This window comes from Episyrphus balteatus, chromosome 1 (assembly GCF_945859705.1).
Source record: "Episyrphus balteatus chromosome 1, idEpiBalt1.1, whole genome shotgun sequence".
NCBI lineage: Eukaryota > Metazoa > Arthropoda > Insecta > Diptera > Syrphidae > Episyrphus > Episyrphus balteatus.
Window position 1 is genome coordinate 134182609 of NC_079134.1, and position 24915 is coordinate 134207523.

The 24915-nt window shown below is 33.0% G+C and overlaps 1 protein-coding gene across 3 annotated transcripts in view; it reads left to right on the plus strand.

Annotated features, from left to right (window-relative positions):
• The window catches only part of LOC129921566 (rap guanine nucleotide exchange factor 4), a 216638-nt gene that overhangs the window by 17822 nt on the left and 173901 nt on the right, over window positions 1-24915 (plus strand). For all 3 annotated transcript variants that reach the window (XM_056003466.1, XM_056003464.1, XM_056003465.1), the window contains exon 2: window positions 10194-10950. In XM_056003466.1, coding sequence (XP_055859441.1) covers window positions 10916-10950 — 35 coding nt within the window. In that variant the 5' untranslated portion in view covers window positions 10194-10915. The remainder of the gene's footprint in view (window positions 1-10193; window positions 10951-24915) is intronic.

Below are 24915 nucleotides of genomic sequence, written 5' to 3' on the forward strand. Positions count from 1 at the left end.
TTATTTTCAAAATGTTGAAGTTTTAGAACATGAACGAAAATTAAAAGTAAAAAAAATTTTTGGTATTCAAACAAACTATTTTACCATATTATTTTGGGGATGTGGTCATATTTTTAGCGAACGCTATGCTGGATTAGGATTATTTTGATTCGTTCTATAATATTAGTTGAGCTGTGCTGTAGAGTTTTGTATGGAAACAAAATCCGGATAAGTATTATATTCAAAGCTTTTTAAAAGAAATTGAATCTGGTAGGTACACAAAAATAATATCTTAAGGGCAAGACACTGCTTACCAGCAAATAAAAGAAGCAGCCATATCTTCAATTTTTTTATATGATGAAGTGAATAAAATATGTTTTAAATAGGGAAGCTTTCTGTGGCCTTGCTGTGTGGAGGTCAATTCTGTTGATAAAATTCGTCATCGGCAAAATGTTAAAGAAGGATATCATTTCTCAAATCTTTTTAGTTTTTTGCAATGTTCCAGTTCAATACATTCGTCTGATAAAATTTGGTGAATTTTGTTTGCTTACAGAATATAACAGTATTTTGTACATACTAAATTTGCTAGATCTGTTGCATTTTTTGAAACAACTATGGATTTGTTAATCATCAATGGCCAGCCAATTATAGAAGCAATGTAAGCAACCTTATCTAAGGCAATTTAAATATTATTATTAAATATCACTTAGGGCTAATTTTTTGAATAGTTAGATAAACCTAAGTTAGAGGTTATTCCTAGGAATAAAAGTTTTTTTTTATAGTGACATTTATTCTTCTGATAGTCTATCTGACGATTGAAAAAGCAGGGCTTAATGTTTTTTATATTGTAAACCGCTGATTAATACCTGAAAACGGACGAATCCCAAAATATCTCCAAAATTATTCTTTTTGTCTTTACTATTTAAATAGAGGTATTTTAAATTCCCATACAATTTTAAAACAAAATTAAAAAAAAAAAATATATTTTCAAATGCAATTTTTTTTACAAAACTTTGCGATGCGTTTGCCTGAGGTTAGGAAGACTTTTAATTCAAAAGTTAAAAACTGTTATTAAAAACAATGAACAGTTGTTTTAAGGCAAATTATTCAATCGAAGTACTCGTACAGTACATTTTATTGAAGTTATACTTCTTATGGGAGGGTGGGTATGAAAATTTACTTTTTGACAAGAATGTCAAAGGGATTATGACGCGATCACCCTGGGTAGCAGGGCTGTCGTTTCACCTTTATAGTAGGCAGTACTTTAGTATTTAAAAATGCAGTACGCCGCAGTACGGCAAACATAAAACACACAACACGTTGCAAGTTACATGGGTAATGTGGCAAGTTGCATGTGGCAAGTTGTATGTTTCAAGTTGCATGTGGCAAGTTGCATGTAGCAAGTTGTATGTGGCAAGTTGCGTGTGGCAAGTTGCATGTGGCAAGTTACATGTGGCAAGTTGCATGTGGCAAGTTGCATGTTGTAATTTCCATGTGGCAAGTTGCCAGGGTTGCAAAAAGCTCACATTTTAGCTCAGCTCCCTAGGTACCATAGCTTAGCTCATTTGAGCTGAGCTGAAAGTGAGCGCCCCAACTTCCAACGCCTATATCTCGGAATTTTGAAGAAAATGAAAAAAAAATTTTTGATGCCAAAAGGTAGCGGGGACTCTAACCTACATTTGAGTACAACTCTCATGCCTGTAGGTCCACGCGTTCTCAAACCGGGAGAACTTAAAAGTAAAAAAAAAAAATAGGCACGATTCTGAAAAAATAGGCATGATGTGGCGGTTTAACATGGAAGGCGATTTTTTAAAAATCTGAAAATGTGCAAAGCGTAGGCCCATGACACAAGCTATCATTTGGCATCACTCCCAAAAATTGCTCTCAAGCGGTTTAGCTTCCAGGAGCGTTCAAAGATTGGGGGATTTTTCGAAAAAAAAAATGTACCCCAACTTTCAAACGCGATTTTCTCGGAATTTTGAAAAAAGTCAAAAACCGGATTGTACCGGATTTTTTTTTTATGATAAAAAATTAAACATTTTACTAAAAAAATAGAAATATATTAACTATTAAAAAACCAAGAGAAAAGATCATGAAAAATTATCTGTTTTATTTATAAAAATATCCATGTGTTAAAATAATTCCATTAATAACTAGAACCAAACATCTTAAGCTATGGTGTTTTATAAAAGTTTAAAATATCTTCATATTTCATTATACTTTCCAAATAAAAATCAATGTATCCTCTCACCCATCACAGCTCAGCTCACTTTACCTTAGCTCACCCAACAGCTCAGCTCACCCAACAGCTCAGCTCAACCTTCAGCTCAGCTCACTTTCAGCTCAGCTCAAATGAGCTGAGCTATGGTACATAGCTCAAAATTTGAGCTGAGCTGTGAGCTGAGCTCAGCTAACTTTTGAGCTTGCTACAAACCCTGCAAGTTCCATTTTGCTACTACTAGTGCTGAAGCACACACAATTTTCATAAAATGTCCATATCGCACATTTTATGCGCAATTCATTTACTTTCGTTAACCATATACCGTACGTTTTGAACCGCACAACATGAGTAAATTTCACAGAATAAATTGAAAACTACATGGACGCAAGGAGGATGAAAGAATTAATTTATTGTTCACTTGATAAAAATGTAAAAAAACGAAGTGTGGATTAATTAATTTAATAATAGACATTAAAAATGTCAAATGAAATTCATTTACATTTACTGAATGAGAAGTATAACTTCAGTCGCGTGTACATGTGTACACTAGAGTGACCGCAACTCCCATAGAAAAAAATTTTTGTCAATTTTTTTCGGGGGAACCCCATAAAATGTTCCGCCTTTGCAGATTTTTAGATAGCCAAAATTTCAGCTCGATTGGATAAGTCTAAATGGTGCCGACACTCGCTCAAAGTATCAAAAATCTCTGTTTTTTCACTGTTTTTCGAAGAAAATTAGCTCTAGCTCCCAAACAGATGGGGTTATTTTCACTTTTTATATATTAAATGAAAGGTAGTGCTTATTACACATAATTCAGATTCAAAATTTGTTTAGTTTTAAAAAAAAAAAAAAATATTGTCATCAATTTAAATTTTCAGTACTTACCTCAAAAAGAGCTGAAGTGCAAACTCGATTTATAATAACACTGTACACACACTCTTTTTTTTTAGGAGAGGATAGCCTCAATTGGTCAAAATTAAAGCCTAGTACGCTGCTGATAAGAAACGAAAAATCCCATACAAAAATGAAACAACGAAATGGTAACCCGAAAATTTCGTTCAACTTTTCGTTCTGTAGTACGCTGTTCGGCACAACGAAATTGAAAGTCTAAACTTCTTTTTCGCACACAAACAATTGCCGGGGACATTCATTGTGTGTGGAAAAATGACATTTTGAGTTTTTTTGTTTGTTTTTGTTGTTCATTTTGTCATTGCATGTCTTTCTGCGATGCGTGTTTGCTTTTTTTTCATTTATGTTTTGCAATTTTTGAGTATTTTTCGGTCCAGTTTTCGCAAGCATTTCGTTGTCCTCGTGGAGACCGACGAAAAATTTCGTTTCACATCAGCAGCGTTCTAGGCTTTAAGGCTTAACGCTAAACTTAAACGAATCTCATAACGTTTTTGTTTGGTTACTTTAAGAACAACATTCGGAACTTTTCGATTCGAAATGCAAGACGCACAAATTTTAATGTTTAATAATTCAAAAAGCCCATTTTCAGGTTTATGCCTGCTATCAAAACTTTTGAAAAAAAAAAAAAAAAAAAATTGGCATGACCCCCCCCAAGAAGCAAACCTGTATACGCCCCTGCCCAAATATGAAATCAAAATGAATTACCATCATTTGCAAACATATTCAAATATATCTATTGATCTTAAGTTACCAATAAAATAGGATTTATTGCATTGCGAACCTTAAAATGTTTCTTAAATGTGTGTCGCAAAAAAAATCCATTTCCTGTTTCGAATTGGGACATTCATCTTGCACGCACTGCATGACTAAATTTGAAATTGATAGCCTTAAATTTAACTGGCAGACACATATGAAATTCCCATATGTAAATAAAGATACTAAAATGTTTATGTTACAAATAAGATAATCAAATTCAAAACCCTCTTGAGGAGAATCCATAAAATACGTATTTCATTTAACTCGAATATAACCCTTCAATCCTATTTAAAGATATAAACCTTATACATACAAACATACACTCATACTTAAATATGTTTATAAAAAGTGAGTTGAACCTAACTGATTTATTGATGCATCTAATTTGAAATGTATACCATTCTATTTTTGTTTAGTGGGTGTGTGATGATGTGGTTTATAAATGTTCAATCAATCAATCGATAAAAAAAACTTTGTTTCCGGCGGGCTCACAATTGGTTAGAGTTGGAAAAATTTCTTTTGGCCCCTTTTTTATTTCTTTAAAAAGTTCGAATCCTCTGATTAATGTCATGAAATCATTGAAAAACTTTTTTAAAACTTTTTGACATTTTTTTTTAGCTGATTTTTGATAGGAGCAAAATGTTCCACTAAAGTTTTATTCCTTTTTTTTTTTCTTTTATCATATTTTTTCTTGCTTTGTTGTCAATTAGTTTTGTAACATGAATTAAAAAAAAATATTTGATGACAGCGAACGTGCACTTTGTGTCAAATAAAAAAAAAACTTTTTTTAATTACATTAAAATAAAATGTTACATTCTATTGGGTTTTGTGCTTTAACCTTTAAAGCTATTTTTAATTAACTTTTATGCTTCGAGTCCTTTTTAATTTGTGTAGACAGCTATATTTTTTTTGAACTTTCATGCATGCATATTTGATATTAATTAGGTTTATGTGTGTATTTTTGTAAGAATACAGTGATTTTTTTTTTAATATTTCACACATTATTGTGTCACATTTGATGCTGTGAGTTAACAAATGTTACATTTTTTATTGATTTTGTGGCATTAAAGCCATTTTGCGTGTAGCTTCAAAATGTTACCTCAGTAATTCAGTCCTACCAAAGGTCACAAAATAACCCAATTAATTCTAAATTGGATTAAATTTTTCGCAAATTGCTATAGGACAAAAGACTGATATTGAAAATTTGCCATTTTAAACAAAATCCATTCTCAAATGCCAAACCTATATAACATTTTTTCGAGCCACTATAATGTTGGTGCTCTGCCAAGGATGCAATATGTGGAGGAAGGCAAAGTATGATGCGTGGAATGATTAGTACCTACACATTGCTTCACGTCTTTGTATAAACATTAAACAGGCAAGAATTATACTTCTTTATTAAATTGAGTTTGAATTTTTCATTAAAATTCTTACCTTTGGTACAAAATATTTTCTGATTTTGAACAGTTTGAAACTAATTTTAATTAAATCCTAAAAATTCATAATTTCATATTTAAGGTAATTAGGTCTCATGAGACATGTCTCTAGGGATGTCACTACTCCGTAGTGGTTGGCCATTACACCCATGCGAAAAAAAATTTTCACGAAAAAACTAAAACCCTTTGTATGTCCACGGCATCCATGTTGAATTAAAAAAAATTTTTTTTTTACATAAGACCAAAAATCATTTTTATATTCTTAGCTACATTTTAAGACCATAACCAGTAACATTAGTTGCGTCGTTGTTATGTTATAAGCGTTTGAAGGTAGCCAATCCGAATTTTTTTTTTAAATCAAACGTGAAAACTTTTTTTTCTAATTTTTCGACAAAAGTTTGGTAATTTTATATTTATATTCGTTCAACAATCTTATCAGAATTCATTTAAGACATTTATCTGAAAAGTGCATTGCGTATATCTCGAAATATTGCCATTTCAATGCAACCATGTCAAAAAAAATTCGCTTATTTTTCTATGAGAGCTTTTTACAAACCTCATTTTCTCCGCTTTTTTTGTATAAATTATCGATAACATAACAATTTAAGTACCTTGGCAATACTGTTTTTATCGAGATAAAAGTAAAATGTGGATAATTATCTGACTGTTTCAAATATCTATACAGATATAGTTGTTGTTGTTTTTAATACCTACGTAAATTGTATTGATTTCAAATATCTCGATGTCGTTTTTTTGTGCAAAAACTATATAGAGAAACAAAAAAACGTACCTAATATTTGCATTGCATGATATTCTCAAAAAGCATTTGGTCAAATCAAAATCAATATGTGGTCAGAATAAAATTTGGTCTTTTAATTAGGCCAAGTTTTACTCTGATAAGACAGTGCACAACCTCAAAGTGATAGAGAGTTTACAGGATTTCATCAAGATATTTATATACTTATTTTGGATTAGCCACTAGACTTTAATCCAATAGAACATAGAAATTTCATTGAAATCGGATTAATTGTTTAAGAAGAAGTAAAAATAAAACAAAATGACTTTTGATAACGATTTTTTTTTTTTTTTGAAAAAATTAAATGATTTTACGAAGAACGTTTTTTTTTCGATTATTCAATTTTTCAAAAATTTGCAGGTAAATGTAGAGGAATTGTTATAAATGCCCCTTACAAATATAAATGGATTATGAGAGATTCTGTTAGGCTACATAAGTGCTTGATCAAACAGAACTTATTGTCATCAAAAACCTGACCATAATTATTTTTGATGGTTTTTGGTATTATTTCTGTTTAAATTAAGTATTCCTACAAGAAAATACAATAAAAACCTAGTTTTTGTTATTTTTATTTTTTTACCAAAAACTAAAAAAAAATTGATTAATGGCCTGTACTCCGCCTGTCGACATTATTTTTCTCAAATTTTTTTCCTCATCCCTTAATCGCAATTCTGAGTTTCTTTTCTCTCTTCCCCAACCTTAAATAAGATCACCCAAAAAATAAGACATCAGTAAATTTAATTTAAAAATAAAAAATGTTACATAAAGTAAGGAATATTTTCTATCAGAAAGTGAAAAACTAATTGACCCTGGATTCTCTAAAGAGCACCTAAGAGCACCCAATTTTTGTTGCATTGTGTTAAAGAATATATAAACTAACTCATAAGTTTCAATTCATCGCAGAATAACGGGGTATACTAAAACAAAATCATTAAAGTTCAAATAATAACTTGTCAAAAATATAAAGTTTTTAGATACTAATTCTAAGCCCGAATTAAAATAGAAAAAAAACTTTATTAATATCGTTGATAAATAACTGAAGAAGAATTCTCCATTTAAATTTTTTTAGATTTCTATCACAACACTTCGATATCGCATATAGAATAACAGGGATCGGGTCAAAATTCTGGCTTCAAAATTCTGCTTTTCAAAATTCTGCTTTTTCAGCGAAAATTCTGTTTTTCAAAATTCTGCTTTTTTTCTATTCTGTTTTTCAAAATTCTGCTTTTTAAAATTCTGCTTTTCAAAATTCTGCCAGCATTATATTTGAACAAAAAAATTCGGCTAATTCTGGTTTTTTTTTATAGCATAAAATACACCTCATTAATGTAATTCAACATTGGTACTTTCCTAAATGTTTTTATTTAAGTGTCGCAAATATTTTTTGAAATGCATACTGACTTTCTTTCAAATAAAATATGTATACTAATTGGAGCCGATGTTGTATATTCCTTTTCTTATTCAAATTTTTGAATATTCATCTTTATTTGATAAAGTAATAAATTTTTAGTTATTTTCGGAAATGTTTAATATTAAAAACCTTTTCTTAATATTTTCAAATTTATTCATTTATAAAACAAAAATTAATTCGCATTTAAAAAATGACAAATTATGTAGGTAAGTAATCAAATAAGCAGATAATTTTTCAAAAAGATGATTTTACAGAATTCTGCAAAAAATTAAAAAAAGGGGTTGGAAAATGTTAAAAAGCGCGCGCTTTTTAACATTTTCCAAAAACATTTTGAAAAACAGTATTTTGAAAAAAAGAATTTTGAAAAGCAGAATTTTGAAAGCAAAATTTTGACAAAAGAATTTTGACCCCGGCAGAATTTCGACCCCAACCCAGAATAACACTTACCAAAATACTTCGCATTCAAATAAGAATGAGGTAGATGTAACTTTGAACTCATTTTTTAACAAGACACGATCGAAAAACAAAAAAATGAGTGCAGCATATTGACACATGTTTATTTTGCACCAACTTTGCCAAACTTTTTGGTGTCAATTTTAATTTTCAGAAAATCGACTTGTGACCAGATTTATACTGCAAATACTCCTATGTGCACGGTTTATCCAAAAATTTCGTTATTTTGCATTTGTAATATCCATCGTTTATCATAGTCAATGAAAGTTTCCTAGGAACTCTTCTAGTTTAACATACACTTAGGAGCAAAAAAATGGAATCAAATTTTGCGCTCTGTAAAAACGATAATTGATCGTGAAGTAATCGACATACATGAATGTTAATGGTACCATTGAAAAGCTTGAAACAAAAGCTTTAAGTCCATGCTAAGACTTCAAAAATCCGTTCGTTGGTTCCATCCATCTAACATAAATGAAGTACGTAAGGAAAAAAAAACTGAAATTAAAACACAAATTATCTGGAAAATTTAACATTTAAAAAAAATTAAGTGCAATTCATTGACAGACAACGCTAATACTATCGTTGAAAAAAAAAAGACTGAAATTGAAACAGAGAGTATCCGGAAAATTTAACATTAAAACAAAAATGAAGTGCAATTTATTGACAGATAGCGGAACAACTATCGTATGCATTTTTATGTTTTTACCAACAATTCAAAGTAAAAAATACAAGCTTTAAAATGAGACCATGAGACTTTGAATAAAAATATTTGATCCAAGGCAATTTTTGTTTTTAATAAAATATAATTTATTTGATTCCGTTTTTTTGCTCCATAGTGTATATAGGTAGTTGTTTAGTATTTATAGTATTTTCTGTAATGTGAATATTTGCAGAGTTTGACATACTTACACGTATATAAAGTTTGGGGAGGAGTTTCATCTACATAAGCAGCAAAATTTCTATGATTGAAAAAAAAGTTACGCATACACCACAGTGACCTTAAAATTTAAAAGATTTTAAAACTTGGCTTAATTGATTGAAAAGCTTACTAATCGTTGTTTTGCGTTATAAACTTTTTAATTTATGATAAATATAGTAAGAAAAAGTTGAGAAACAACAGGAATACACGAGAAGTTATTTCAAAACAAAGAAGGCATAGTTTTTAAATTCTATCAATAATGTTCATATTCTTAATCTTTAAGCAACTTGTTATTTAATTTTGTTAAGAAAAAATAAATAAATTGAAAATAAAACCACAATGCTAGATTTTATTTAATTATTTTTTTTTTCAACGAAAAACTCAAAAGAAAATTTAAAAAAAAAATTAAATAATGTTCTTATGAAAAGACATAACATATCTTTCAAACAAGACTTTTTCATTAGCAAAACCTACATACTTCTGAGCTAGAAATTACTCTTAAGCAAAATATGTTGTCTCTAATACAAAGAATAATGGTATATTTATAAATATTTAATTGTATTTTTTTTTTCTCCAAAAAAGAAATCATTCATTTCAACAACTTTCCACAAATAACTTTGTTTAAAGCACAAATTTCCGTCCCGTTTCGTTTCTTTCAAAGGACATTATTTCTCATTACTCGAGTGCTATTCTAGAGGAAAAAAAGGTCGTTTTAATTAAAACAATAATTAATTCCACACAACACGTCAACTCGAAGTACTCAAGTAAATATAATTTCCTTTCGAGTTTCATCCATATAGCTTTGGCCTTTAGTATATCTAATATACAACACAAAAAAAAGTCCTTAAAAAATTGAGCAACATACATCAACACAAAAAAAATATCTACCAACACACTTGAAAAAGTTAATTAAGTGATGTTGCTTTTCTAGTTGAACGTGTAAATCTCGGTCTAACATAGGTAAAGAAAATGGCGAAAAAAACATGTCCTTTATGCTTGTGGCCCTATTCTCTATATTCAAGTACTGTTACACCGCCAAAAGCATTAAATAACAAAAAAAGAAAAAAAAAAAACTCTTCTGTAATCTCTGTGATTTAATCGCTAGCGTCAAGGCCAAAGGACAAAAAACGATATCTCTACTTCAACTAACACATTGACACCTTTTTCATATAGCAAAAAATAAAAGGACTCTTTTGTGTGTGTGTGTGCTTGTGTTAGTTAGTTTGTTCTATTTGGCATCTCTCATTTACAGGTCATCTGGTTTTTGTAATTAAAAATAACGATATTCTTTTTTGCTTCTCTTTTCATTGCAGGTAAAGGACATCCTCCGAGACAAAGTGGCACATCCTTAAGTAGTCCACTCCAAAAACGAACGGAAAAGTAGTCATCACAAAAAGTTTTGCCAACATGGTTTAACAGAATCAGCACAAGTTTGGTCTGCTGACGATAACATTATATATACATCCAACAACAACAACAACTGACTGGAGAACAACAAAACAAATGAAAAAGATAGGGATGAGATGAGAGTCCTTATAATACGAAAAAGGCGTCAGGATTCTATCTCGAGTGAATATCAATATTGTGTCATAGAGAACAAAACAAAAAAGAAAAACAATATTCAAAAAGAAGCAGGACACAATGCAAACTGGCAAGCTCGAATGACTGGCCTCAATTCTACTTTTTGTTCTTCTTGTATGGCTCCTGCTGTCTTCGTTTAACGTCGTTTTTGAATAAACAATACATAAAAAACCGCCTTAATTGGAGGCTTCTTTGGTCTTCTTGATGAGGGCTCACCACTTAATTTGGTAGTAGAAGGAGACGTCTAACATAAAGAGTGCCTTTACTCTTTTCAACCTCTTTTGATTCGTGCGAGGAATAAATATTTGGGACAGAAAGATACCTACACGTTTTATTGTATAGTAGACGTTGACGTCGTCGTTGTAGTATAGTCATCAGCACAGCCCTCAGGCTGACCTTTATTTCATTTATTGCCAAAAGTTGGCAAACAAACCGCATATAAGTAAACAGAAAGATGGCGATGGAATGGATTACGGCCATTGACAAAAGGTAATGTAAACATTTAGAGAACGAAATATCTTCACAATAAAGGTAATGGGGGTATCCTACCCGTAGTATTTTTATTCAGGGTCAAAGTTGAAGGTACTTTGGGCCTTGTATAAAAATGATTATTTTAGTTGGGACACGTACTATGTGAATAAAATTAAATGTTCTATTTTATTAAACAACAAACGTTTTGGAACGTTTACTCAAATTTAAGACGAATTTTTACATTACACTTCCATGGTAAAAAATTAAAGTTTTAAATATCGAAATAAATAGTTGAAAAATAACGGTAACGTAAAATTAGGATAAAACTTGAAATGTATGCTAACAGACTGAAAATATTGTAAATAATGTCTTTTTTTACTTCGAGAATGGACATTATTAAACGACTAAACGAACTTCGAATTATCTCGAGAATGGAAAATTTGCCATATACAATTATACATACCACTGCATTAAATAATACTATGAAAATGTTCACGTTTGGAAAAATATACCTCTGTCTGTATATGACAGTTAATAAATTTGGGTGATTTCCTATAGAGTGGAAATTGTTTTTTTTGTTTAGGACTTAAATTAGCTGTATAACCAGAAAAAAAAACTAATTTTTTTCAAAAACTACTGTAATGAGTTTGAAATTTTTTTTAATTAAAATAAAACTACAGTCGACTTCCTCTGAGTCGAACTTTCACGGGACACTCGAAAATTGTTTCGAGTTAGAGGGAAATTCGAGTTAGAGGGATTTATTTTATATTTTTTCTTAAAAATGTTCAATATTGAAAAAGTTCGACTTAGGGGGAAATTCGACTATATAATATATTGATCCGTTATTAGCGGTAACTGCCATATAACGGTTTTTAAGATTTTTATTTTTGAACTTTAACGAAATTTTCTAAACAGAAGCATTAAATTAACCAATTTAAAAAACCTTCACAAAATTTCAAAAAAAAAAAAAAACTAAATATTGCTGGACTTAAAAAAAATCAATTTTTTTTTTTAAATAAATTTTTTCATTTTTTAAGTTTTAATAAATTTTTTTTTTCTAAAAAAACGGCATGCCAACTTTGTTGTACATTTTTTAAATAAAAAATTATTAAAAAAACGACTCCAACGAGGTTTTTTCTAAAAACTCTTTTTTGAACAAGAAAACAAATCGCATATCGACGGTTAAACTGCAAAACCTCGTAAGTCGTTTTTGCCTGTTTGTTTAGAAATCGAAAAAAACCTCATAAAACAATTAAAAAAATGAAAGAAATAAAAAAATAGTTTATTTAATAACTCAAACCGACTATTTTTTTATCTCTTTCGTTTTAAAAAAATTATTTTAAGAGTTTTTTTTTCGATTTCTAAACCGTCGATATATCGTTTTGTGGGCAAAATTAAGGTATCCGCCGAAGCGGAGATTTGTCTGGTTTCATAGCAATCGGAAAGTTTTTACCTGTCGAAACCACACCTCGAAGCATTGTTTGTATAACATCGGAGAATATACCAGTCTGAGTACACTGAGTTGCATTGTAGAAAGATTTTCGACTTAAGAGTTGGAAACGCATTTTGTAGAAATATCGATCATCTGTCGTACACGTGGTAAACGGTCTACAACATCTTCAAAAACTTTTATTCGTTGAAAAATATGTCAAAATTTTATTTTTATAAATATGTCAAAATTAGAACAAGGAAATAAAGTCATAAGAAGAAGAAGAAAACGTAAACAAGAATTTGTTTTTGTTTTTGTTTTACTGATGAAATAAAATCATATTCAATTGTAATGATATGACTTTATTTCCTTGTTCTAACACAATTGTTTTTTTATAAAGTTTTTTGTTTTATAATTATCCTACAAATATGTAGGTATATTCTGGAAACGTTATAAAATCTCCTTTCAAATTGAATACGATATCCACGACTTTTCATTCAAAAACCTACAATGTGGCATCTAAAAGTCGTCGAAGCAGACTGAATCGATTTTCTAACATCACATCCATTACATCTAATCTTATGAGACTGTGACGTTGAAAAATATTTTTAACTAAATGGAATTTGGGAAATATGTTAACAACTAAAATTAACTAAGTAAAGTAACTGTGTCACACCCGTTGCAATGAAAATACCCTTAAGTAAAATTTGCAAATTCGGCTTGCCTTTCAAGTTGTGGGTCCCAAAAGACCGTATGTCTGTCAGTCTGTGTTAATATGAAGTAACCGCCTCAACGGATGGACCGATTAATGTCAAACTTGGTATGTAACGTTATTTGGCGACTCTCCAGAGGAATTTTTGGAATTTATTATTTTTTTTACCAAAAATAACGGTACTTGTCATATCTACCGATTTTAGTATGTATAATTGATATTTCTCGAAATAAACAGCTCCAACGATTTTGTTAAAATTTTTCAAATGCAAGTTTTAAGACAAGGTCTATCTTCTAATGAGGAAAACTTTTGTTTAAAATCATTATTAACCGTACCTGCTATAGAAACATTTTTTTTTTAAATCCGATTTTCTCCGAAACTACAAATTCAAATTCGACGAAACTTTTTGTAAAAAGCATTTACATAATTTTAATATAAGCCAAAAATAAAATTTTGAAAAAATTGATTTTTGGATTTTTAAAAAACTTTTGAAATTTTTTTTTTTGAAAAATAAAATTTTCGAAAACCGGACAATGATTTTTTTGAAATTTTGATTTAAGATTTAAGATTTAAGATAAGTGATTTCTACAAAATAACTTACCAATTTTGTTTTTAAACTTTTTTTCCAAAAAATTATTTAAAAAAAAATTAGTTTTTTAAAAAACGGCTCTAACGATTTTGAAATTTTTTTCATAAAGCAAATGAAATTGCATACTTGTTTTGGAGAGAGGATGAAAAACGATTTTTATTTTTTTTTTTTTTAACTTTTCTTTTGTTTTTATATGCATACCTATACGTACAATAATTACATTTTCTAAATTTCCATATAAAAAGTCCTAAGATTCTTCAAGTTCGTGCGTCCCAGTCGTGAAATTTATTTATATTTAAATGATTTTCTTATAAAAATCACCTTCGATTTAAAATTTTTCATTTTCGACGCAATATCATTCCCAAAAATTGTTAAATCAAAGTGGTTTTCGTTAGTAAAAAATTGTTTTTTCCTTTTCCTCAGTGCTGTCGAAAAATGTTCCGATTGTTACAAATTCAGTTGTGTTATAATATTTTTAGTAATAATTCCCGTCCACAGAAGTCAGACACCCCAAAAGAACTTTTACGCCCTGTTATACAGTTAAACTTACCCCCTGATCCACCACTGACATTAAACTCTGAACCTTTTTTGATTTTGATGTCACAGGTGGAGACCTCCCCAAATAAAAGAGGCCACAATGCATGTCTGAATTATAAAACTGAAGGGACTTATTTGTTTTTGACTTAAACCATGTGGTTTTTGTTGGGGTTGGTATATATATACCTACTTTTTACGTATAACAACCTACTTAAGCCGAAAGGGGTTTTCAGATGAATTTTATTTTTGTTTTATTTCTTTTTTTTTTTTTTTTTTGTTCTGTGTATTTTATGTTTTGTGGGTGAAGTTAAACAGGACAATATTATCATTTGAGCTTGTCATGTTCAAGAGTATTGTACTTTTTTTTTGGAATTTATAACCAAGAACTAAGAGTTGGAATTAACCATAATGCAAAAAGATATACAAAGCTTTCAAATGTTTATATACAACAATACATATCTCCCAAAAGACCAACCTCATGAGTGGATGTATTTATTGGAAAGATAAAGTTGCCATCATTAGTTACAAAAAAAAAAAAAAATACTTACAAACGATCCCTTGTCATTTTCATGTTGCCAATAGGTCTGCCTCTGCCTCATGTTTTTTCTCTCTTTATTGTCTGTCTTTGAAAGATATCCCTTTATTATTGTTGGAAGGAGGTTAGTAAGATTTATGATTTTTGTTTGCTAAATTATAAATATGTCGGGTAACTTGAGTTTCAATCTTTCATTTGTTGACTTTTGATCCAATAAAAAAGTTATATACCCTGTTAAATAATATACTTCAGGAAAAATTAGGTCTTCTGAAGTTAAAATAAAAAAATGGAAAATTGATTTTGTTCAGGAAACAAAAAGAGGATTCAGCTGGAAGATACGATTTGAACTTATCTAACAGTATTGAACAAATTTTCTTGATATCCTTTGAGACGTTAGCAAGATAATCAAAGAAGTAAAATGGTTCAAAAAAAAAAACAAAAACAGTAGATTTTGAAAGTCCATATTTTATCCAATTTTAGCCGTATTCGATTTTTGTGACCATAGTGTTGAAAGATAAAATATCTTTTCTTCTCCTTAACACTTTCAATATCTACAAATGCTCAAAGGATAAAATAAGACCGTTTAGTAAAAACATCAAAAATTTCGTTTTTTTTCTCTTTTTTGAATAGTTTTTCTTAAGTTTTTTACAATATTTTAATTTAAATTTTATGTAAAAGGATACATATCGATAGGAAATTTAATTATCTACAAAAAATAACTCAATAAAAATTTTCAAATTTGGCTTAATTTACAAGTTATAGACAAAAACTCAAAAAGTAACAGAAAAAGTCGAAAATATTGATTGTTACAAAAATGGCCATATCTTTATAATTTATTCATTGATTTTGAAGAAAATTTTTTTTTTTCTTTGCTAGAAAGTGTACTATACATAAATAATTTAAAAATATGAGGATTCGAAAGATTTAGATTTTTTCTTGCAGTAATAAAGTTTTTTTGCAGAAATTTCCTTTAAAAACTCGATTTTTTTAGAATGTTTCAGTACATTGCACTTAAACATCTGTAGTGACCCCAAAAAGTTGTTCTGGTGTTTTTGTTGCTTATTTACTCAGCTTTCTGTTCAGATAAGTCGCTTATTACTCAAGACATAGCCCGAATAGTAAGTAGGCTTGAAAAAACAACGACAAAAAACTTTAAAAAATCATATCTCGAAAACGTATCCATCGTTATTTTTTTTTTTTAAGTGATTTCTGATTCTCTGAGGTCAAAGTACGTAAGAAAAAAAAGTGGGATTGAGTGTACATTTTGGTCTTAAACCAGTTTGATCTTTCATCTCTAATACAAATACTTAAAGATTCCTTAAAGTCCCATGTTTTTTAACCCAGAAATATCCTTTTCACAACATTACCATAAAAACTACCTCATACAAGTACTAAAACTCTGTTCTTAAAACTTCCAAAATACTTCAGAAATGAAGCTTATCAAATTTAAACTCTTCCTTAAATATGATATGTTAACCCATTAGAACAAAACAAAAGCCTTGGGAATTCATTGTTATGCAAATACGTGACATATCCAACACACAAACACACACAGGATATCTTTCAAAACACTATACGTATAGGTATCTTTCTCACGTCCTAATATCATGTCATTGTCTCAAAATAATTGCCATAATTGCATAAAAGTTTAATGCTGCTCCTGATGCCTTTGCCAATAAAACTAATGAAAGAAAATTATATTTTATGCCAAAAGAACAAGGAAATAACTTTTTTATCTTTCACTTCCTCTGGCAAGAGTTTTTCCTTATAATAACCATTTTAGTACTTTGCTTCCAACCAGCACGTAGTCTCGATTTGGACTTTATGATTACATGTATCGGAAAATGAAGACTTGTCATTCTTATAAGTCAAATATAATTACATATACACACACAAAGTTGTATATCAGGTTGAATAAATTTCAATGCAATTAATTGAGAAACTTACACAATTCACCGCCGCCGCATAGGAAAATTAATTAACACAATACTATACTCACTCCTAGGAGCATTTTGCTTTCAGTTATAGTAGTTAAATTGTATATCACGTTCTATTGAAATGTATCTACAACATAGAAAGGAGATATTTGGTTTGTATTGTGGACACGTCTAATATGGTTGCCTTTTTACCATATAATGTTCTAGATTCGCTTTCAATGGTAAAACTTTTCAAAAAGTCCACCCGCATTATTTGGAGTTATAAAAGAAGAAGAAGACCAATTCCAAACCAAAATAACATGTCCAAAAATGAAACTTTCAACCCCCTTAGAGTCAGTTTGAATCATGTTAAAAGAGTTTTGCTTGTCTGTATGTTTGACTGCATGGTTAACATGCAAAAGAGTGTTAACTTCAAAAACATGGGTGGTTTTGCTGGTTTGTTGGTTACATTAAGAAAAAAAAAGGAATGAGTTTAAGAACAATGAAGTGAAATTTATTAATTAAGTTATTTTAGAATAGGTACATTAAAATACCTATTTTAAGTATTAGTGATCCTTGTTGGCCCTTAACAGTTTTTCTTTGACTAATCAAAATGAAGTAGAACTTGGAGATAATTTTATTTCTAGTTCGTACAATCTTTTTATGAGATATTCAATGAGAAAGATCCTAATCAACTAACGCAAACAAATTAACTTAGTCAAAATTTTCATTTAAATTTAAAAAAAAAAAACATTTAGCACTTTTTAGCAATATATAGGAGAAGTGGGGGCAAGACAGTTTGTGTAATATGTTGTAGACTTTTGTCGACGACTTTAGTGGACGACTTTAGTGGACGACTTTAGTCGACGACTTTTGTCGACGACTTTTGTCGACGACTTTTGTCGACGACTTTTGTCGACGACTTTTGTCGACGACTTTTGTCGACGACTTTTGTCGACGACTTTTGTCGACGACTTTTGTCGACGACTTTTGTCGACGACTTTTGTCGACGACTTTAGTCGACGACTTTTGTCGACGACTTTTGTCGACGACTTTTGTCGACGACTTTTGTCGACGACTTTTGTCGACGACTTTTGTCGACGACTTTTGTCGAAGACTTTAGTCGAAGACTTTTGTCCACGACTTTTGTCCACGACTTTTGTCCACGACTTTTGTCGACGACTTTAGTCGAAGACTTTTGTCGACGACTTTTGTCGACGACTTTTGTCGACGACTTTTGTCGACGACTTTTGTCGACGACTTTTGTCGACGACTTTTGTCGACGACTTTTGTCGACGACTTTTGTCGAAGACTTTTGTCGAAGACTTTAGTCGAAGACTTTTGTCGACGACTTTTGTCGACGACTTTTGTCGACGACTTTTGTCGACGACTTTTGTCGACGACTTTTGTCGACGACTTTTGTCGACGACTTTTGTCGACGACTTTTGTCGACGACTTTTGTCGACGACTTTTGTCGACGACTTTTGTCGACGACTTTTGTCGACGACTTTTGTCGACGACTTTTGTCGACGACTTTTGTCGACGACTTTTGTCGACGACTTTTGTCGACGACTTTAGTCGACGACTTTAGTCGAAGTACAAAACATTAGTCGCCGACTTTAATCGAAGATTTTAGCCGACGACTTTAGTCGAAGACTTTAGTCGAAGACTTTAGTCGAAGACTTTAGTCGAAGACTTTAGTCGAAGACTTTAGTCCAAGACTTTAGTCCAAGACTTTAGTCCAAGACTTTAGTCCAAGACTTTAGTCCAAGACTTTAGTCCAAGACTTTAGTCCAAGACTTTAGTCCAAGACTTTAGTCCAAGACTTTAGTCCAAGACTTTAGTCGAAGACTTTAGCTGAAGACTTTAGTCGAAGACTTTAGCTGAAGACTTTAGTCGAAGACTTTTGTCAACGACTTTTGTCGACGACTTTTGTCAACGACTTTTGTCAACGACTTTTGTCAACGACTTTTGTCAACGACTTTTGTCAACGACTTTTGTCGACGACTTTTGTCGACGACTTTTGTCGACGACTTTTGTCGAAGACTTTTGTCGACGACTTTTGTCGACGACTTTTGTTGACGACTTTTGTCGACGACTTTTGTCGACGACTTTTGTCGACGACTTTTGTCGACGACTTTTGTCGACGACTTTTGTCGACGACTTTTGTCGACGACTTTTGTCGACGACTTTTGTCGACGACTTTTGTCGACGACTTTTGTCGACGACTTTTGTCGACGACTTTTGTCGACGACTTTTGTCGACGACTTTTGTCGACGACTTTTGTCGACGACTTTTGTCGACGACTTTTGTCGTCGACTTTTGTCGACGACTTTTGTCGACGACTTTTGTCGACGACTTTTGTCGACGACTTTTGTCGACGACTTTAGTCGAAGACTTTAGTCGCCGACTTTAGTCGACGACTTTAGTCGAAGTACAAAACATTAGTCGCCGACTTTAATCGAAGATTTTAGCCGACGACTTTAGTCGAAGACTTTAGTCGAAGACTTTAGTCGAAGACTTTAGTCGAAGACTTTAGTCCAAGACTTTAGTCCAAGACTTTAGTCGAAGACTTTAGCTGAAGACTTTTGTCGACGACTTTTGTCAACGACTTTTGTCAACGACTTTTGTCAACGACTTTTGTCAACGACTTTTGTCAACGACTTTTGTCGACGACTTTTGTCGACGACTTTAGTCGAAGACTTTTGTCGACGACTTTTGTCGACGACTTTTGTCGACGACTTTTGTCGACGACTTTTGTCGACGACTTTAGTCGAAGTACAAAACATTAGTCGCCGACTTTAATCGAAGATTTTAGCCGACGACTTTAGTCGAAGACTTTAGTCGAAGACTTTAGTCGAAGACTTTAGTCGAAGACTTTAGTCCAAGACTTTAGTCCAAGACTTTAGTCCAAGACTTTAGTCCAAGACTTTAGTCCAAGACTTTAGTCCAAGACTTTAGTCCAAGACTTTAGTCCAAGACTTTAGTCCAAGACTTTAGTCCAAGACTTTAGTCCAAGACTTTAGTCCAAGACTTTAGTCCAAGACTTTAGTCCAAGACTTTAGTCCAAGACTTTAGTCCAAGACTTTAGTCCAAGACTTTAGTCCAAGACTTTAGTCCAAGACTTTAGTCCAAGACTTTAGTCCAAGACTTTAGTCCAAGACTTTAGTCCAAGACTTTAGTCCAAGACTTTAGTCCAAGACTTTAGTCCAAGACTTTAGTCCAAGACTTTAGTCCAAGACTTTAGTCCAAGACTTTAGTCCAAGACTTTAGTCCAAGACTTTAGTCCAAGACTTTAGTCCAAGACTTTAGTCCAAGACTTTAGTCCAAGACTTTAGTCCAAGACTTTAGTCCAAGACTTTAGTCCAAGACTTTAGTCCAAGACTTTAGTCCAAGACTTTAGTCCAAGACTTTAGTCCAAGACTTTAGTCCAAGACTTTAGTCCAAGACTTTAGTCCAAGACTTTAGTCCAAGACTTTAGTCCAAGACTTTAGTCCAAGACTTTAGTCCAAGACTTTAGTCCAAGACTTTAGTCCAAGACTTTAGTCCAAGACTTTAGTCCAAGACTTTAGTCCAAGACTTTAGTCCAAGACTTTAGTCGAAGACTTTAGTCGAAGACTTTAGCTGAAGACTTTAGTCGACGACTTTTGTCAACGACTTTTGTCAACGACTTTTGTCAACGACTTTTGTCAACGACTTTTGTCAACGACTTTTGTCAACGACTTTTGTCGACGACTTTTGTCGACGACTTTAGTCGAAGACTTTTGTCGACGACTTTTGTCGACGACTTTTGTCGACGACTTTTGTCGACGACTTTTGTCGACGACTTTTGTCGACGACTTTTGTCGACGACTTTTGTCGACGACTTTTGTCGACGACTTTTGTCGACGACTTTTGTCGACGACTTTTGTCGACGACTTTTGCGGACGACTTTTGCGGACGACTTTTGCCGACGACTTTTGTCGACGACTTTTGTCGACGACTTTTGTCGACGACTTTTGTCGACGACTTTTGTCGACGACTTTTGCGGACGACTTTTGCGGACGACTTTTGCCGACGACTTTTGTCGACGACTTTTGCCGACGACTTTTGTCGACGACTTTTGTCGACGACTTTTGTCGACGACTTTTGTCGACGACTTTTGTCGACGTCTTTTGTCGACGTCTTTTGTCGACGACTTTTGTCGACGACTTTTGTCGACGACTTTAGTCGACGACTTTTGTCGACGACTTTTGTCGACGACTTTTGCGGACGACTTTTGCGGACGACTTTTGCGGACGACTTTTGTCGACGACTTTTGTCGACGACTTTTGTCGACGACTTTAGTCGACGACTTTAGTCGACGACTTTAGTCGACGACTTTTGTCGACGACTTTTGTCGACGACTTTTGTCGACGACTTTTGTCGACGACTTTTGTCGACGACTTTTGTCGACGACTTTTGTCGACGACTTTTGTCGACGACTTTTGTCGACGACTTTTGTCGACGACTTTTGTCGACGACTTTTGTCGACGACTTTTGTCGACGACTTTTAGCGACGACTTTTGTCGACGACTTTTGTCAACGGCTTTTGTCGACGACTTTAGTCGACGACTTTTGTCGAAGTACAAAACATTAGTCGCCGACTTTAATCGAAGATTTTAGCCGACGACTTTAGTCGAAGACTTTAGTCGAAGACTTTAGTCCAAGACTTTAGTCCAAGACTTTAGTCCAAGACTTTAGTCCAAGACTTTAGTCCAAGACTTTAGTCGAAGACTTTAGCTGAAGACTTTAGTCGAAGACTTTTGTCGACGACTTTTGTCGACGACTTTTGTCGACGACTTTTGTCGACGACTTTTGTCAACGACTTTTGTCGACGACTTTTGTCGACGACTTTAGTCGAAGACTTTTGTCGACGACTTTTGTCGACGACTTTTGTCGACGACTTTTGTCGACGACTTTAGTCGAAGTACAAAACATTAGTCGCCGACTTTAATCGAAGATTTTAGCCGACGACTTTAGTCGAAGACTTTAGTCGAAGACTTTAGTCGAAGACTTTAGTCCAAGACTTTAGTCCAAGACTTTAGTCGAAGACTTTAGCTGAAGACTTTAGTCGACGACTTTTGTGGACGACTTTTGTCAAAGACTTTTGTCAACGACTTTTGTCAACGACTTTTGTCAACGACTTTTGTCGACGACTTTTGTCGACGACTTTAGTCGAAGACTTTTGTCGACGACATTTGTCGACGACTTTTGTCGACGACTTTTGTCGACGACTTTTGTCGACGACTTTAGTCGACGACTTTAGTCGAAGTACAAAACATTAGTCGCCGACTTTAATCGAAGATTTTAGCCGACGACTTTAGTCGAAGACTTTAGTCGAAGACTTTAGTCGAAGACTTTAGTCGAAGACTTTAGTCGAAGACTTTAGTCCAAGACTTTAGTCCAAGACTTTAGTCCAAGACTTTAGTCGAAGACTTTAGTCGAAGACTTTAGTCGAAGACTTTAGTCGAAGACTTTAGTCGAAGACTTTAGTCGAAGACTTTAGTCGAAGACTTTAGTCGAAGACTTTAGTCGAAGACTTTAGTCGAAGACTTTAGTCGAAGACTTTAGTAGAAGACTTTAGTCGAAGACTTTAGTCGAAGACTTTAGTCGAAGACTTTAGTCGAAGACTTTAGTCGAAGACTTTAGTCGAAGACTTTAGTCGAAGACTTTAGTCGAAGACTTTAGTCGAAGACTTTAGTCGAAGACTTTAGTCGAAGACTTTAGTCGAAGACTTTAGTCCAAGACTTTAGTCCAAGACTTTAGTCCAAGACTTTAGTCCAAGACTTTAGTCCAAGACTTTAGTCCAAGACTTTAGTCCAAGACTTTAGTCCAAGACTTTAGTCCACGACTTTAGTCCAAGACTTTAGTCCAAGACTTTAGTCCAAGACTTTAGTCCAAGACTTTAGTCCAAGACTTTAGTCCAAGACTTTAGTCGAAGACTTTAGTCGAAGACTTTAGTCGAAGACTTTAGTCGAAGACTTTAGTCGAAGACTTTAGTCGAAGACTTTAGTCGAAGACTTTAGTCGAAGACTTTAGTCGAAGACTTTAGTCGAAGACTTTAGTCGAAGACTTTAGTCGAAGACTTTAGTCGAAGACTTTAGTCGAAGACTTTAGTCGAAGACTTTAGTCGAAGACTTTAGTCGAAGACTTTAGTCGAAGACTTTAGTCGAAGACTTTAGTCGAAGACTTTAGTCGAAGACTTTAGTCGAAGACTTTAGTCGAAGACTTTAGTCGAAGACTTTAGTCGAAGACTTTAGTCGAAGACTTTAGTCGAAGACTTTAGTCGAAGACTTTAGTCGAAGACTTTAGTCGAAGACTTTAGTCGAAGACTTTAGTCGAAGACTTTAGTCGAAGACTTTAGTCGAAGACTTTAGTCGAAGACTTTAGTCGAAGACTTTAGCTGAAGACTTTAGTCGAAGACTTTTGTCGACGACTTTTGTCGACGACTTTTGTCAACGACTTTTGTCGACGACTTTTGTCGACGACTTTAGTCGAAGACTTTTGTCGACGACTTTTGTCGACGACTTTTGTCGACGACTTTAGTCGAAGTACAAAACATTAGTCGCCGACTTTAATCGAAGATTTTAGCCGACGACTTTAGTCGAAGACTTTAGTCGAAGACTTTAGTCGAAGACTTTAGTCCAAGACTTTAGTCCAAGACTTTAGTCGAAGACTTTAGCTGAAGACTTTAGTCGACGACTTTTGTGGACGACTTTTGTCAAAGACTTTTGTCAACGACTTTTGTCAACGACTTTTGTCAACGACTTTTGTCGACGACTTTTGTCGACGACTTTAGTCGAAGACTTTTGTCGACGACATTTGTCGACGACTTTTGTCGACGACTTTTGTCGACGACTTTTGTCGACGACTTTAGTCGACGACTTTAGTCGAAGTACAAAACATTAGTCGCCGACTTTAATCGAAGATTTTAGCCGACGACTTTAGTCGAAGACTTTAGTCGAAGACTTTAGTCGAAGACTTTAGTCGAAGACTTTAGTCCAAGACTTTAGTCCAAGACTTTAGTCCAAGACTTTAGTCCAAGACTTTAGTCCAAGACTTTAGTCCAAGACTTTAGTCCAAGACTTTAGTCCAAGACTTTAGTCCAAGACTTTAGTCGAAGACTTTAGTCGAAGACTTTAGTCGAAGACTTTAGTCGAAGACTTTAGTAGAAGACTTTAGTCGAAGACTTTAGTCGAAGACTTTAGTCGAAGACTTTAGTCGAAGACTTTAGTCGAAGACTTTAGTCGAAGACTTTAGTCGAAGACTTTAGTCGAAGACTTTAGTCGAAGACTTTAGTCGAAGACTTTAGTCGAAGACTTTAGTCCAAGACTTTAGTCCAAGACTTTAGTCCAAGACTTTAGTCCAAGACTTTAGTCCAAGACTTTAGTCCAAGACTTTAGTCCAAGACTTTAGTCCAAGACTTTAGTCCAAGACTTTAGTCCAAGACTTTAGTCGAAGACTTTAGTCGAAGACTTTAGTCGAAGACTTTAGTCGAAGACTTTAGTCGAAGACTTTAGTCGAAGACTTTAGTCGAAGACTTTAGTCGAAGACTTTAGTCGAAGACTTTAGTCGAAGACTTTAGTCGAAGACTTTAGTCGAAGACTTTAGTCGAAGACTTTAGTCGAAGACTTTAGTCGAAGACTTTAGTCGAAGACTTTAGTCGAAGACTTTAGTCGAAGACTTTAGTCGAAGACTTTAGTCGAAGACTTTAGTCGAAGACTTTAGTCGAAGACTTTAGTCGAAGACTTTAGTCGAAGACTTTAGTCGAAGACTTTAGTCGAAGACTTTAGTCGAAGACTTTAGTCGAAGACTTTAGTCGAAGACTTTAGTCGAAGACTTTAGTCGAAGACTTTAGTCGAAGACTTTAGTCGAAGACTTTAGTCGAAGACTTTAGTCGAAGACTTTAGTCCAAGACTTTAGTCGAAGACTTTAGTCCAAGACTTTAGTCCAAGACTTTAGTCCAAGACTTTAGTCCAAGACTTTAGTCCAAGACTTTAGTCCAAGACTTTAGTCGAAGACTTTAGTCGAAGACTTTAGTCGAAGACTTTAGTCGAAGACTTTAGTCGAAGACTTTAGTCGAAGACTTTAGTCCAAGACTTTAGTCCAAGACTTTAGTCCAAGACTTTAGTCCAAGACTTTAGTCCAAGACTTTAGTCCAAGACTTTAGTCCAAGACTTTAGTCCAAGACTTTAGTCCAAGACTTTAGTCCAAGACTTTAGTCCAAGACTTTAGTCCAAGACT